The sequence below is a fragment of the Onychomys torridus genome, chromosome 8 (assembly GCF_903995425.1).
Source record: "Onychomys torridus chromosome 8, mOncTor1.1, whole genome shotgun sequence".
NCBI lineage: Eukaryota > Metazoa > Chordata > Mammalia > Rodentia > Cricetidae > Onychomys > Onychomys torridus.
The window spans coordinates 66,096,388-66,113,493 of record NC_050450.1 but is presented as its reverse complement, the minus strand read 5'-3'; the positions used below and the strand labels follow the sequence as shown (position 1 = coordinate 66,113,493).

General features: G+C 47.9%; 1 protein-coding gene across 17 annotated transcripts in view; it reads right to left on the bottom strand.

Annotated features, from left to right (window-relative positions):
- The window catches only part of Myo18a (myosin XVIIIA), a 100,997-nt gene that overhangs the window by 54,836 nt on the left and 29,055 nt on the right, over window positions 1-17,106 (bottom strand). Inside the window, exon 1 of one of the 17 annotated variants that reach the window (XM_036197313.1) lies at window positions 8,134-8,152. The exons of 15 other annotated variants lie outside the window; for them this stretch is intronic. In XM_036197313.1, the coding sequence (XP_036053206.1) occupies window positions 8,134-8,139 (6 nt within the window). In that variant the 5' untranslated portion in view covers window positions 8,140-8,152. Of the gene's footprint in view, window positions 1-334; window positions 351-8,133; window positions 8,153-17,106 lie in introns of those variants that run through there. One more of the 17 variants, XM_036197314.1, reaches the window with a different exon arrangement.

Sequence of the window (17,106 nt, the reverse complement as noted above, 5' to 3'; positions counted from 1 at the left end):
TCGGTGCTCTCTGACCTGAGAGTTTACCCACCGGAGCACCGCTGCCACAAAGGGTCCAAGAAACAACCTGAAGGTAGGCAACTAAAGGGGGCTGAGGGGAAGACAGAGGGTGGGGCCCCAAAGCACCTTGGCTTACCCCCACTTAATACACCAGAAGTACAGCCACACACACTACACTTTCCACCATTACTGACATTCCCTTTAACCACACCAGCAATACTAAAACTGATGAGGCCAATCCACCAGACACATGTGCACACACCCACACTTGTGTACATGTGCACACATGCATACACACATGTCATGCCCCCCCCCATCTCAGGAAAGCACTTACAGCCCCTTCCTCTTTGCCAGGAGGGCCGGGTTTTGGCAGAGTTTTGTCCTCCTCTTTAACCTGAGGGAGCAGACAGAGAAGTCACTGGCAGTCCAAGCTGGGAGACCTGATACCAGCAAGAAAAGATCTAGGGGTCTTTCTCTCCCTGACAAGCAGAACAGTGCTGGGGGTGGGGGGCTGAGGAAGACATCTCTTTACCTGCGATCGAAACTGTCCAGAGACGGTGTTTTAAGAACTAAGAGTCTCCATAGAAGTAAACCCCAAGGATGCTGGGGTGCTCAGTAGCCAGCCCACTGGGGTTGTCAGAAGTCCACATCATGGCCTCAGGGTCACCAGCCATGGAGATGGGGGAAGGAACCCCAAGGTAAGGTAAGGTATGGAGGAGAGGATACACCTGACTGGGCTGTGGGTTTGGGCTCAGCAGGAGCTGGTAGCCTGAGTAGACAGGGGTGGAGGGTCAGGGGAAACAGCAGCTGTCTGGGAAAAGGGAGGATGATGTTGATGCTTTGAAGGTTCTTCCCGTTCAGAGACTGGCTGAGAAGGAACTCCAAGGGGGTAGGCCCCAAGGTCAGAAAGCCTGCTCTTCTAGGACCTCTCAGCATCTCGCCCTCCTAAAGCCCAGGCAGGCCCAGGAGATTTAATGGGTCTTCTTTCCCTAGGCAGCTCTGTCCCCAAGCCCACAGTACCGCTAGCGCACCTCGCTTTCCCTGCACAGTAGGGAGATAGGCACCCAGGAAGAAGCCCGATCTCTAACGGAAGATATTCTTAGCAACGTCCAGAATCAATTATCCAATAGCAAAGTGATGCTGTCCATTTTCAACCAGGATCTGTGGTCAATTTTGAGCTCCAATTAGCAGTGCCTGGACACTGTCCCACAGGATGAGCACTGCAGTATTGAAGCTGCATCTTGTCCGGGAAGCAGATTCAATGGGTCCAGGGCTCAGTTAGTTCTCACAGACAAGGACAGAGGGAAGATGGCAAATATAAGGAAAAAACCTTTCTACTTCAGGAACTGGGGTCTGTGCAGAGAAGGGGGAGGGAAGGGCTGGATGGAGAGGATATATGCAGGGTGGCTAGGTCTGTACACGCATGCTGCCCTCCTCACCAAGGGCCACCACCCCTCCCACAGGGATCACACCATGCGTTAGCCCCTAGGCACACAGGTTAGAGGATAGCAGTGTCCCCAAACCACACAGACACTTTCAATAGTGCACACAGTGTTGTTAGCTCGGCTTCAGATAGGCCCAGATTCTAAGTTCACTCTGAAACCCTCACCGGCTCCAAATCTGTCCTTTCTCCAGCAGCTTCTGTTTGGGGTCCCAAACGGCTGTCCAAGGTGAGGCATTGGGAACACTGGTTGCCCCCAAAGTGTCTGAGACACTGGGCTCAGGTCTGAGCTCAGCTCTGGATTTAGCCTCAGGCTGACTCACGCCCCCTTCCCCTCCCTAAAGGTTCTGGCTGCTGTAGGTCATTGTCCAGCCAGAGACTGTGCATACGCACAAAGGCATGCCCAAGTCTGCCACAGCCTGGATTACTCTCTGGACCCAGATGCCAACTGGCCTGATGCCCTCACTCTCAGCTCCTTTCTTCTGCCCACCTCAGCCCCCAGACTCAGGGAATCTGAGCTCCAAAGGCATCAGGGCTGAGCCTTTCCCAGAACCCCACAGTCCCAGGGCTGAGTCTGAGCCACAGGCTCTAGAAGGGTGTGGAGCGATGAACCTGGAGGGCACCATTGGCACAAAAGGCAGCTCAGCTTACTAGAGATGGGGCTTAGGAAAGTGACTCAGCACAGAAGCTCATCAAGGCAGAAAGGGCTCCCCAAAGCCACTGGTGACTCTCTCTGCACCCCCAAATGCACACACATGCTCCCATCCATCTCTAGCTTCACCATGCCAAGCACATAAGAGAACCAAGATTTTGAAATCCAACTTCCCTTTTGTTCCCAGAAGGCAAATCGTGATGAGAAGGCCATAGTGCTGAAGGCAGCCGGCACCCTGAGTCAGAGAAGAAACGGGCAGGGCCTCACAGGGACTCCGCGTCTTCCTAAAGGCCAGGACCGGCTGGGACAACCATGGTGGGTAACAGGAGGAAGACAGACAGACAGGAGGCGGAAAGATCACAGAACTCAGGTCACATTCCTCAGAGAGGAATAAACTGTTGATGAAAACACAGGCAAGGTGGATATAGAATAGAGACTTCTGGGAAGCTGTGTGTCCTCCAATAACCCACTTCACCCCTCTGGGCCTGCCTGGGCTAGACTGGTCTAGATAATGGATAAAGTCACCTCCTGATCCACTGTAGGAGTCAGTGAGAGCCCACAAGCCTTTGATTCTCCAGGAGGCACACATCTCTCCCCTTCGCCTGCAGCTCAAGCTGCCTCCCAGGAACGAGAGGTCCGTAGATGGCAAAGCTTTCCCATCTGCTGGTCCTCCTGACCCTCAACACCAGAGTCTGCCCTTGCCCAGGGGAGGCTTCACCAAAGAATCCTTCGACTCTATGGAACTGGAGATCTGGTTTGTTCTCATAATTGACTGTGATAAATAAATAGTTAGAAATTAGTTTGGGGGGTTGGGGATTTAGCTCAGTGGTGGAGCACTGGCCTAGCAAGTGCAAGGCCCTGGGTTTGGTCCTCAGCTCCAGGAAGAAAAAAAAAAGAAATTAGTTTTGTTTTGAAATGATAAGGATGGAACCTAGGGTCTCACACGTACTAGGAAAGGGCTCCATCTGTGAGCTACACCCTAGCCCATAATAATAATAATAATAATAATAATAATTATTATTATTATTATTATTATTATTATTATTATTATTTGTGGCAGGGCTTCAAGACAGGGAGGGTTTCTCTGTGTAGCCCTGGCTGTGGCTGTCCTGGAACTCACTATGTAGACCAGGCTAGTCTGAACTCAGAGATCCGCCTGCCTCTGCTGGGATTAAAGGTGTGCACCACCACGGCTTGGCTCCCTCCACTATTTTTAACTGGCTCTGTTGATTTCTGTCTTACTATCCAGTTAATATGCTACCAGCTTTAAATTTACTTAATTAACTCATTTGCTCTTTGAACTCAGGTCCAAGTTTCCCTATTGTCTAGGGAGGTCTCATCTGTCCCAGAAGGACACTGGCCTCTAGACATCTGGTCCATTCCTCCGCTCCAGCTGCTCTAGGAAGCAGTACACTGACAGCACATGGGGACCTCCCCAGAGGAAGTCGCCTCTGTGCCTTGGGAAAGAACTTCCTGAATCTCCCCTCTCCCTTACAGCCGCCTGGGCCCAGGAGCAGGCTATCTTTATCCAACAAGGAAAGAGCTGGTGGCGGTGCCTCTGACTGTCACCCCAGATGGAAAAACACATTTCTCCTGGAACTAGGGACTTGCTGTGGGGCGAAGCTTCCCAGAACAAAGGACTCTTGCTCCTGACACACTTCTGCTCTAGTAATTCCAGCCATTTCTAACGGTAACTACTGAATGTAGAATGCCTACATTGAGATGGACCCGACACAAAGTATTTAACATACATTTTCTCATTTATCCATCCACACATTCTTTCTTTCATCCATCCATTCATTCTTTTATGTATGTGTGGGTGTGGGTGTTCTCACCCATGCAGAAAAGTATGGAGGCCAGGGGTTAACATCACAATGTCTTTCTCAATCATGTCCTCACCTAATTCTTTTAATTTTATTACCTTAATTTCTATATGTGTACATGTGTGTGTGTGTGTATGTGTGTGTGTGTGTGTGTGTATGTGTGTGTGTGTGTGTGTGTGTGTGTGTGTATGTGTGTGTGTGTGTGTGTGTGTGTGTGTGTGTGTGATCACAGGTCCACTGGCAGAGTCAATTCTCTCCTTCAGTCACATGGATCCTGCCAACTGAGTTTCTGAACTTGTAAAAGGGAGACTCCAGCATGTCTCCATCACCTTCTGAGGCCTTGGCACCTCTGTGTGTGTGTCATTTCTGACCTCTTCCCTTGGAAGGGAAGGGAACCACCACTTCTGAGCATTCTCCTGAGTCAGGCCCAGGATCAGGCACTGCAGACCTCCCTCTCCTCGTAGCAACCCACTTTACAGAGAAGGAAAGGGGGAGAGTTGCTGAGAGGTTCCCAGCTAGTAAGTGTCAGGGCTGGCATTCACAGCCAGGAGCGGACTTGGGATTCCCCTAGCCAGGACTCTCTTACCCATCACACCATTAGGCGCTTACAAGTGTTTGTCACATGACAATACTGGAAAGGGGGGGGGGAGAGAGACAGAGTTCTTGGCCCAAAGCTCGCTCCCATCTGACCTCTCTCCCACATATACACTACAGAGAATTAGGCTTGCCCCTCCTGATTCTCAGAGATATGACACAGACAAGAGAGGTGTAGTCTCCAAACAGCAACAGTGAAAGACAGCAAACTCCATGCCGTGGGAGCCAGACAAGGAAGGCAAGGGCTTGCTGGAAATGCATCATCCTCTGGGCTAGGCAGCTCATCCACAGGGATGTATGCCCAATGAGCTGACTTCAAGACACAAAGAGGAAAAGAAAACCCACAAGCTCACGCCAGCGTTTTTTCATAGATGCACTCTACGTGGCAACTCGGAACTGCAAGCAATCCAAAGGACTAGAACCAGAGACGGTTAGGTAAACAATGGCTGCAGCCCAACACACGGCTGTGCTGCTATTTAAACTGACAAAGATGTGGACAATGAAACCATATGGAAAACTCCACACAAAATGACATCAATCAACAAGAACTAGAACATAAATAGCGTGCAAATGGTGATCATAATAATTTTGTAAATGGTGTGAACTAGACACAATAGACACACTTGCTATTTCTTTTGTGTGCATTTGTTACTTACTGCTTGTTTTTATTGTAAAGATGGCTAAATAGTCAATAAAAAAGAAAAAGAAAAGGAGCTAATGGCTAGAAGCATTTGTTTTCACGGAGGAGAAATCTGCTGAGGGACTGTCTCCCCAGACCCAAAGGCGCCTGTCCCTCAGGGAGACGAGGCTCGTTTGTACTGTCCCCGGTGCCAGCAGCCACCACCCTCCTTTAGCCACCACAGTCCACTAGGCTAAGAAAAGGGGCCATGGGGCCAGAGAGATGGCTCAGCGGTTAAGAGCACTGGCTGCTCTTCCAGAAGATCTGAGTTCAATTCCCAGCTCCCACATGGCAGCTCACAACTGTCTGTAACTCCAGTTCCAGAGGATCTGGCACCCTCACACAGACATACATGTCGGCAAAATAGAAATAATATAAATGCACACACATAAAAATAAATAAATCTTAAAAAAAAAGAAGGAAAGAAAGGAAGGAAGGAAAAAAGAAGAAAAAGAAGAGAAAAGAAAGAAAGAAAAGAAAAAAGAAAAGGGAGCTCAAAGACTTCAAGAATAATCCTATCCACTGGGCAGTCCCTCGGGCCAGGAATGTCTAGCCGCATGGATATGTTAAGGCCTATGTGTCTGAGCCAGCCATCGAAGCCCAAGAGCAGTAACTTCAAGGGAGAGACTGTGTCTAGAAGGATCCAGAACGTCATCAATAGCTAGTAAGTACCCAGCCTGCCACCTGTGACAATGTTGGCAATGCTCTGCCTTCTCATTCTGAGGACAAGGAAGCCCAGAACCTCCTCTTCTTTCTTCATCCCCATTCTGAGGCACAAAAGGCAGCTCCTAGGAGGCTCTGTCCTTGACAATCTCAAGCTAACAGCCACCTGTCTAAGGAACAAGGGTTTTTGAAAAGAACGAGAAGGGAAGAAGTAATAATAGCAGCAGCAGTAACTTCTTTGCAGTGCTGGGGAATCAACCCCAGGCTTCACACATACTCAGCAAGTAGTCTGCTACGGAGCAACACACCCAGCCCCGACAGCACATCTGTATTGAGCATCTTCTTGGTGCTGGGCACTGTGCTCAGCCCTAACAAGCACTGTCCCATTTGATGCTCACTACATCCCTTTGAAGTAGACACCAGCATGAGTTTTGCTTTTACAAATGAGCCAAAGGAGCCCTAGAAGATTGTGTGACTTTCCCACAGCCTCATGACAGCAAGTGGCAGACTGAGGACTCACACTCCAATCTGTCTTCTATCAAGCCTTTAGGCTTACTTTAAGGGAAGGCCCTCCCCAATACCTCCTGTCGACCTACACTACAGGCCGTCCACATCAGCAGCAACAGCTTGGGTAGAAAGCTTGGGTAGAAAGCCTGGAAGTCCTGGCTCTCCACTCCTGACCTGAATGCACTCTTCAAAGAGCTGCTTTAAAGGACAGGAGTTCAGGGAAGGGCCTGAAGGCCACGCTGCCAGCCAGAGGAAGAGGAGCAGGCCCTCAGGGCCAACCTCCAGCCAGAGCCCTCCCCCACTGCAGGGCGGAACAGAAAGCAGCAGAGAACCCTGGGCCACTGCCCACCAGCCCGGAGGAAGCAGGTGCAGGGGATGGCTTCCTGCTGCCACTGCGGTTGCAGAAGGACCAGGGTTTCCTCCGACAGGCAGACAGGCCTGCTGGAGGCCTCCCCTCCCTGAGGACACTCAAGCCTCCTCTGCAGGGCACTTTGCCATCTGCTAGAATCATTTCCTATGGCCCTGAATCTGTGACAGTCAAGGTACTGGTGTCCTGGGTATGCAGGATGGGGTGGGGAGTAGACCAGAGCAGGGTGCAGCCTCCTTACAGAGCAAAGAGCTCTCTCTGGTGCCACCCTGCTCTGCCCCCACACACTTCCACAACGGTGCCAGTTTGGCAGCTGGGACAGGGCAATTCCTTGGGCACAGAGAGAGATACAAATGCTATAGGCATATCTCAGGCTTCGGATACACCTCCACACCAGGCCAGCCCACACTCTGCCAACTGCTGACTCAATTGAAAACCTTACCCTTAGTGGCTGGGGAAGTAGAGGGAGGACAGGATGGCCTGGGAGGCAGCTATGTATCTCCTCACTTGCTTTTTTAAGGAGCTTACTTCTCTGGAATAATCTCTGCTAAAAGAGAGCCATGGGCTGGGAGAATGGCTTAGTAGGTAGAGACGCTTATTGCCAACCAGGCCTGAGGACCTGTGTTTGGTCCCCAGAATTCATATGGTGGAGGAACAAAACTAACTCACACAAGTTGTCCTCTGACCTCCACACACATGCCAAGGCATGTACATGTGTACTCATGCGCGCGCGCGCGCGCACACACACACACACACACACTCACACACACACAAAGATAAAAAGTTTTCTTTAAATTAAAATAAAAAGAGGCTCACAGACAGGGCATCCTGAGATGCTACATGTGTCCCTTCTAAGTACCCTGGGCACAGGAATAGAAGAGGCCATGCTGGGTTCTTCCTGAAGACAATAAGAAGATTCCAGCCAACTTCGAGGACCATCCCCTGTTAAGCCCTTTTTTTCCTGTCTAGTCCTGTCTAGAGAAGGGGCCACAATACCAGCCCAAAGCAGGACCAACATCTCCAAAGAGATGCTTCGATTCCTGGGCTTTGGAAGAAATAAAAGCCTCCATAGCAATCTTACTGTGGGAAAGGCGTGCCTCAGCCTGTGGTGTGGCGGAGGCAGCCCCAGGAAACTGAGGTTTAGAAGATGACTCCCATCAATGCTCCCCACATCATGAGTCAGGCCTAATATGTGCCTTGTCTCTTAGAGGTCCTGAGGTAGCTGGAGCTGTGCACTGCCCTTTCAACCAAGTAACTGTGAGAGGAGCCCCAAGGCAGCAGCACCCCTTCCTTTCCACAGCTCCTGCCACAGCTGAGAAAATAACAGGACACCTTCCTTTCTTAAATGAGGAACCATCATGGGGAGCCTGGGGCATTTCCGGGGTTGGGGGTCAGAAGGACACTCACCCGCATGGCCTGGCCTGGAGCAGCCCAGAGCAAGGAGTCTCCTCTCTGCTGCTCCCGGTAGCAGCTCAAAATAGCACAGGCTGCAGCCCCGCCCCTGGTCCCCTCCCTCTCCCAGGCCCCTCCCGCTGCAGCTGCCCAACCCTGCCAGAGCTGTGGAGACAGCAGAGGCTGGAGGACTGCGGGTACCAGGTATGCCCACGGCCAGAGAGCAATGGGGTCTGGGTGGAGGGGAAAGGAGGCTATTCAAATAAGGGCATGGGTTGGGACAGTGTCCTGGGGTTAGAGAGAGGAGATAGGAAGGGTGGCACTTTCCTTCTGACACACACTCAGGCTCCTGGACAGCTGAACTGATATGGCCCCTAAAAATAGCAGAGGAATTTGAGACCTGCAGCCCCCGGCCCCTTGGGCCAAGATTGAGACTAGCACATGCATGCTCACACACACACACACACACACACACACACACACACACACACACACACACCAGCACGCATAAACTCAGTCACAGCACAGTGTACTTGAGAACACGTCAATCGTACGCCTAACTCTGCCATCTAATTACTGTATGAAGACACTAATACTACAACCACTATGACATACAAGGCCGGGGCATACTAGGCCCGGGCAGCAGTCGGGCAGCAGGCCTGAAGGTCCAGAAAGAGCAGAGACTCACAAGATCAGGCTGAGGCCTTCTGCTACTGCTTCATAAAAGAAGCACAGAGACATGCAGGGAATCAATTGCTCTCCCTCTGTCTACATTTCCCTCTCCCACACACCAGCCAGCTGCTGCACAGGCAGAGAAAAGTGGGATAGGTGGGTGGGGAGGGAGGGGCGGGTCTTAGCCCTGTAAACAGAGGAAACTGGGGGTGTCTGGCCAATGAACAATGGTTGTCAATGAAGAGCTTGTGTTCCTTGTGAGAAATGCTGGCCTGGTTCTAAGTAACACTACCAAACACCCATCAGAACTATAGAGAGGCTGAGATGGGTGCTGGGAGAAAGAAGTCAGTAAGCAAAAAGACAGGACCTGCCAAGCGTCTATAGAGAAAAGGAAATAGTCGTTGCTTCCTTCTTCTTCTCCAGGGAGGGAGGGCTTGGAAAAACCCAAGCTTGTCACCCACGGCTAGTTCTAAGCAGCAGTGGTCCTGCATCTAGGACATTCTCCAGGAACAAACTGATAAGCACTGCCCCAAAGGACCAAACCCAGCTCTCCTTTCTACATGACACTGTGCAAGTCACCTAGTCTTACCATGCCACACACACGCGCATACATACACAGGATATCAGGAACAAGCTTGAGCCTCTGCTTGCCAGGGAAGTACGGCATCTTCCTAGGGAGGTCCTCAGGTCCTCCTGAGGCAGTGCAGTATCCAAGGTCCTGCATCTCCACAGTGGTGCTCACTGAAGCCCCTGAAAGGCTTTAGGATATGATACCTAGATCTCCCCGTTTCCCTCTCAGTTTCTGATTTAACTGGTCTGGGAAGGAGACCTGGGCACTGGAATTTTAAGACATTCCAGGGGATTCTTTGGGTGTTCTTTTGTTTTGTTTTGCTTCTAATGTGTATGGATGTTCTGTCTGCATTTCTGTCTGTGCACCACATGAGTGTGTGGTACCCAAGGAAGTGAGAAGCAGACATCAGATCTCCCAGAACTGGAGTTGCAGATGGTTGTGAGCCACCATGTGGGTGCTAGGAACCAAACCCAGGCCCTGTGTAAGAAAAACAAAGGCTCTTAACCATTAAGCCCTCTCTCCAGTGCTGGTTTTAGCTTTTTGTGAGAAGGTCTCACTTTACAGCCTGGGCTGACTTGGAACTCATTATGTGTAGCCCAGGTCACTTCAAATTCTCAGTTAATTGCTGTGGGATGTCTTTCTGTATGCTGTGAGTAAGTGTTGCTCTGATTGGTTAATAAATAAAGCTGCATTGGCCTATGGCAGGGCAGGATGGATCCAGGCAGGAAAATCCAAGGGAGATAATGAAAGGAGAAAGGAGAGTAAGGGGAGATGCCAGCTACCACCCAAGGAGCAGCAGGCTGCCAGCAGATCAGTAATGCCATGGCCACATGGCAACTTATAGATTAATAGAAATGGGTTAAGTCATAAGAACTAGCAAGCAAGAAGCTTGAGCCACAGGCCATCCAGTTCATAATTAATATAAGCCTCTGTGTGTTTACTTGGGTCTGAGTGGCTGTGGGACTGGGTGGGACACAGGGAAACTTCCAACTATATTTTGGCGCCCTACATTGGGTGCCAGATTTGACACAAATTGATAAATGGTCTTCATTATAAAAAACCCAAAGGGCTGGAGAGATGGCTCAGTGGTTAAGAGCACTGGCTGCTCTTCCAGAGGACCCAGGTTCAATTCCCAGCACCCACGTGGCAGCCTGTAACTCCAGTTTCAGAGGATTCAACACCTTTACACAGACACACATGCACACAAAACATGAATGCACATGAAATTAAAAAAATAAATAAATAAATAAATAAAAAAACCCAGAGCCAGATATTGGGGTAAAAGCTAAAAAAGATCAGAGAGGCAGAGAGCAAGCCACTAGTTCTTACCTCTATGAAATTCTCTGCCAAAAGAGAGAGACTTCCTGTTTACTCACGCCTTACATACCTTTCCGTGCCCTGCCACCTTCCTTCCTAGTGTTGGGATTAAAGGTGTGTGCCACCACGCCCGGCTCTGTTTCCAGTGTGGCTTTGAACTCACAGAGATCTAGATGGATCTCTGCCTCCCAAAAGTGAGGATTAAAGCCGTGTGTTACTACTGCCTGACCTGTATGTTTAATTAGTGGCTGCCTTTGTCCTTTGATCCCCAGGCAAGCTTTATTGGGGTACACAATATATCACCACAGTTAATCATTTTGCCTCCGCCTCCCAAGAGCTGAAATTACAGGCATGAGCCACCACGCCCAGTGTTCTGATTTTGAGAGAACCTGGCTCAGTAGCCCAGACTGTCTTTGAACTTAAGACCCTCCTGTCTTAGGCCTCTCAAAACTGGGATTACAGGTGTGTGCCTCAAGGTAGGCTCCTGATGATTCTGGCTTAAGCCAAGGCCAAGACCTGAGGCAGCCCCCTGAATCCAGAGCGATATGTGGGGCCTAGTATTTGTGGCTCCAGCCTCTAGTAACTGATGCACTGAGTTCAAGCCTTTCAAGCCCGAGAACTGCTGCTTGAAAGGAATTATTCACAGTACACCATGGTCAAAGCCAGACTTCCTAGCTCAGTCTTGATTCTTTCACATAGTAACTATACAGTTCAATTTTCTTCGCCTGTAAAATAGGGGAAATAACAGTATCTTTGGCTTAGAGTTAGCATAGGATAAAAGATTTAGTGCATACAAAGTTCTAAAAGCACTGTCCAGTTCTGGGGCTGGGGCTCAGTAATAGAATACTTATTCGGCATGTTTGAGTTCCTGGGTTCCATGCCCAGCACTTGGGGGAGGGCACCTGTAAACAAAATGTACATCAGAACTGAGACGTCTCAATGAGTCAAAACACTTTCTGTGTGAGCATGAGGACATGGGTTCAAACCCCAGAACCCACACTAAAACCCAACAACAGGGACTGGAGAAGCAGCTCTGAAGTGAAGAACATGGCCTGCTCTTCCAGAGGACCTGACCAGAGTTTGGTTCCCAGAACCCAAGTCATCACAGCCATCTGTAACTCCAGCTCCAGGGGATCCAACACCCTCTTCTGGCCTCCACAGGTACTCTCACACATGTGACATATACACTGACACACCCACACATACATGTGCACACATGAGGGAACATATGCACACATATGCACATGCAGGCATGAACACTTATGTGTGTATATGTATGCTCATACATGCCTGGGTTTTAGGCCTATAATTCTAGGGCCTCTGTCCATGTATATGTGCAGGTATCACACACGCAAATTAAATACATAATTTTCTATTAAAAATGATTAAAGGAAGCCAGCTGTGGTGGGGCATGCCTTTAATCCCAGCACACAGGAAGAAGAGATAGGTAAGTAAGTCTCTGTGAGTTCAAGACCAGCCTGGTCTACGTAGTGATTTCCAAGACAGCCAGGACTACATAATAGAGACACCTTGTCTCAAAAAAACAAAAACAAAACAAAAAGATTGAAGAAGACACCCAGTGTCCACCTCTGGCCTCCATATATAAACCAAAGGAAAATGATAAAGGGAAAAAAAAAAAAGAAGTAAATACTGTTATCTTAAAGGGGGTGGGGAGAGCTAGAGAGGGGGTTCAGGGGTTAACTCTCTCTTGCAAAGGACCTCAGGTTCAGTTCCCACATGATGATGGCTCATAACCATTTGCAATTCCAGTTGCAGAGGATCTAACACTCTCTTCCAACCTCCAAGAGAATCAAGCATGTATGTATGATACACATACATACATGTACACAAAAAATGTATACACATAAAAGAATAATTAATAATCTAGGTGTGGTGGTGTATGCCTTTAATTTCAGCACTCTAGAGGCAGAAGAAGATGGATCTCTGTGAATTCAAAGGCCACTTAAGTAGTATACGTAGTGAGTTTCAGGAGCTACACAGTGAGACTCTTTCTAAAATGCATACATACATAGTAATCAATATAAAACAAAATTTTGTTGTTGTTTTTCAAGACAGGGTTTCTCGGTGTAGTTTTGGTGCCTGTTCTGGATCTCCCTCTGTAGACCAGGCTGGCCTCAAATTCACAGAGATTCGCCAGGCTCTGCCTCCTGAGTGCTGGGTTAAAGGTGTGCGCCACTACCGCCTGGCTAGAACAAATTTTATGTATGTATGTATGTATTATGTATACAGTGTTCTGTCTGCATGTATGCCAGATCTCATTACAGATGGTGGTGAGCCACCATATGGTAGTTGGGAATTGAACCTGGGTCCTCTGGAATACAGCCAGTGTTCTTAACTGCTGAGCCATCTCTCCAGCCCATAAAACAAATTTTTAAGTGAAGAAGGAGAAACAGCTTAGTCAGGAAGGGGCTTGTTGCATTAGTGTGAAGACCTAAGCTGGATCCTCAGCACTCATGGAAAGACTCAGCCACAGCAGCTGGAGGGCAGCTCTGGAGTTAAGAGTCCTCTTCAGAGGACCTGAGTTCGATTCCCAGCACCCACATGGTGGCTCACAACTATCTGCAGCTCTAGTTCCAGGGGATCCAACACCCTCTTCTGGCTTCCATGACATGTAGCAAAATACCCATCACATTAAAACACAGAATCTGTCTACAAAGCAAGTTCCAGAATAGCCAGAACTGTTACACGGAGAAACATTGTCTTGAAGACAAACAACAACAACAACAACAACAACAACAACAACAACAACAAATCAAGCACCCACAGGTGGCTTACAACCATCTGTAACTCCAGTCTCAGAAGATCCTATGTCCTCTTCTGGCCTCCCCAGGCACCAGGCATGTATGTGGTGCAAAGACATAGATGTATGCAACCCCTCCCCCCCCACACACAGAAAGAAATAAATCTAAGATCCCTAAAATTGTTCAGCAAGTATAGTACACGTGGTTTTGTAGTAATCCCTTTCTGTGAAGTTTCATGGTCCAGACTTTCAGTTGCCTGAGATTAACCACGGTTTGAAAATATTAGACGATTCCAGAAATAAACAGTTTTCATAAGTTTTTTTGTTTGTTTGGTTTTGGTTTTTTGGTTTTTGGTCTTTGGTGTTTTGAGACAAGGTTTCTCCATGTAGATTTGGTGCCTGTCCTGGATCTCGCTCTGTAGACCAGGCTGGCCTCGAACTCACAAAGATCTGCCTCTCGAGTACTGGGATTAAAGGTGTGTGCCACTGCCATCCAGCAAGTTTTTATGTTTTTATTACAATCAGTTCCTAGTAGCACAATGAAATTTCCCATCATCCCACTCTGTCCTAACCAAGACATGAATCCATGCCACAAATGCTGTCTGTCCAAGAGTCACTGAGTAGCCATCCTGGCTCTGAAGCGGACTGTCACAAGATCCTGGGGCTGTGTTCAATAATTCTAACAATAACAACAATTCTACTTAATAATGACCTCAGAGATGGGAAGGCAGCTCAGTAGTAGAGTACTTGCTTGGCATGCTTAAAGCCCTGTGTTCAGTCACCAGAACTGTTAAATAAAAAAATACTAAAGTGGGGAATAGTGGAGCCAGCAACTCAGACAAGCGAACAGAAGCTGTAAAGGGCTTCCTGTAGGTGAGAACACAGTAAGACTTTTGGAGAGAGAATTGACATTCATGTAACCTTTAATCACATCATATTGTTATTATTGCTGCCATTTTATTACTTACTATTAATCTCTTACTGTGCTTAATTTATAAATTAAACTTTACCATAGGTATGCATACAAGAAAAAAAGTTATTTATAGGATTTGGTATTAGCCAAGCTTTCAGGCATTTCCTATGGATCTTGAAACACATCCCCTGTGAATGATGGGGGAGCCACTGTACCATTCTATACAATATATCACCATGGAAGTACAATGCACAGGGTGTACAACACATAATAAAAATATCCAAAATACTACTTTTATAATTTTAGGCCAATATGATTTCTTGCACAAACATATAGTTGAACTCATTGAAGTTTATTGTGTGTATGCCATGACTACTGAGACTAATCTAATTTCTGAGTGGTTACCAACGATGTCAGATGTTTAAGCCTGCTCTCCCATAAGGACCACTTTCTGCCCCCTTTATATGCCATCTGTAGAGACTGGCCCTCCGCATTTTAGCTAGCAAGCTGCTGTCTAGCTGTTCCACATCCAGGCTACAACAGCTATCTTTCCCACAGCTGGATGGTGTTTGTGGAGATCGGCAGAAACTCTGGTAAGGGCAAGCATGGAATACACAGGTGTTTCAGGATATCTGATCACACTGTGTCTTGGAGATGTGTCTCTGTCCTTCCTTACCTGCCTCAGGTGCCTTCTGACTGGTTTAATAAAAACCTGAACAGTCAATAAATAGGCAGGAGAAGATTGGTGGGATTTCTGGACAGAGAGGAACTCTGGAACTCTGGGAAGAAACGGAGGTGGGGATTTGCCAGCCAGCTAGGGAGGAAGTCAGACATATGGTACTGAGGAGAGGTAATGAGCTACGTGGCAGAATGTACATTAATATAAATAGGTTAGAGTTATAAGAGCTAGTTAGAAACAAGCCTAAGCTAAGGCCAAGCAAGCTTTCATAATTAGTAATAAGTCTCCATGTCATTCTTCGGGAGCTGGCAGTCCAAAGAAAGACCTGTTGTACACATGCACACAGCTTTCCCAGACTCTGCTCTGGTCTATGCTTTTTGGTTGTCTGGCCCTGGCTAAACAATGGGTGGCACTCGGAACCCAGGTTTATAACAATTCTATGGCAGGCTAGAGCCAGATAAAATAGGACCTTGGTGCTGGGACAGATTGGTGACTTCAGGAAAATACAACTGTTCAGTGTCCATCTAATAACTCGGTTTTACTCATCAAAATGAATTTGAAGAGCTGTCATTCAGTGGTAGAGTGCTTGCCTAGTATGCTTGAAACCCTGTGTTCAAGACCCAGTACAGGTCCCCGCCTCTGCAGTGGGGGAGAACGGGGAGAGATGACAAACTTGAATGAGTCGCTCTTCTGGCTGTTGGTGCTGAGGCATATTTAATTGTGTATTTTCCTGGAAGATTTACTCAACACCATCCTACTCTCCAATACCAAGCACACAGTAGGTATTCAACAAGCCACTGGATTTTACCCAACTCATCTAGAAGGTGCAATAATACGCTGGATGGAATGAGGTTGAGTAAAGAGAATATCCACATGGGGCCCAAACTCTGCCCGCCATGCTGGTAGAATGATGAGGTGAGAGGTCATCGGGCCCGTAGGTGGCTAAGCAGAGCCGCGGTGAGCCTGTAGGGAGGCTGGGAGAGGCTGAGGAAGCTGGCCATCCACTAGCAATGCAGCGCACCCCCTCACCATGAATGCGATAGGGAAACACAAGGTCTGGTTCTTTTCCATCTCTGGAGAGCAAACCACCCTTTGAGCAGGCTGAAGAGGGGCGTCACTCATCCACCAATGGACTCTGCTCAGAGATGAGGCCTGTACAAGAACGGGTGAGTGGCACACAACAGGGACTTAGGTTCTAAGAAAATGGCCAGCAGAGGAAAGAATAAATGCACTCCAATAGTTACAACTGAAGTCAGCCCGTGCTCCTCCAGCAAGGGGTGCCAGCCGAGTTCTGGGGAGACTCAAAAGGCTGAAAATGTCTCTGGGGGGTAGACGGCACAGACAGCTCAGAGCAAGGCCATAAAAGGGTTTTTTTGTTTGTTTGGTTTTTATTTTTTTACAGACAGGGTTTCTCTGTGTAGCCTTGATTGTCCTGGAACTTACTCTGTAGACCAAGCTGGTCTTGAATCGAGATCCACCTGTCTCCGCCCCCCAAATGTTGGGATTAAAGTCGTGCACTATCACTTCCTGGCCCAGGGGTTTTGTTATTTATTTATTTGTTTTTGGAAACAGGATTTCACTATGATAAGTACTCCTGGCTGGCCTCCAGCTCACAGTGACCTCACTCAGCTGCACAAGTGCTAATATCATAGATGGTTGGTTTATCAGAAAAGATGAGGTGTGGAAAACACTAAAACTGAGGTTCTCTTTAGAGATTTATTTATTTTATGTGCACATGTATCTATATGAGGGTGCCAGATCCCCTAGAATAGGAGTTACAGATAGTTGTAACTGTCATGTGGGTGCTGGGAATTGAACCCAGGTCCTCTGGAAGAGCAGTCAGTGCTCTTAACCTCTGGGCTAACTCTTCAGCCCCCTGAGGGTCTCTTCAAAACCTTTAAAAAAGCATGTCCTCATCCTCATTTGTCCCTAGTTCCTCTTTTAAATTAAAACTCCTATAAATATATATACATATATATATATTTAATATATAAATATATTAGTATAATTTATATAATATATAAACATATACATATATAATGTGAATATATAAGTATACATGTCAAATTGGGCAT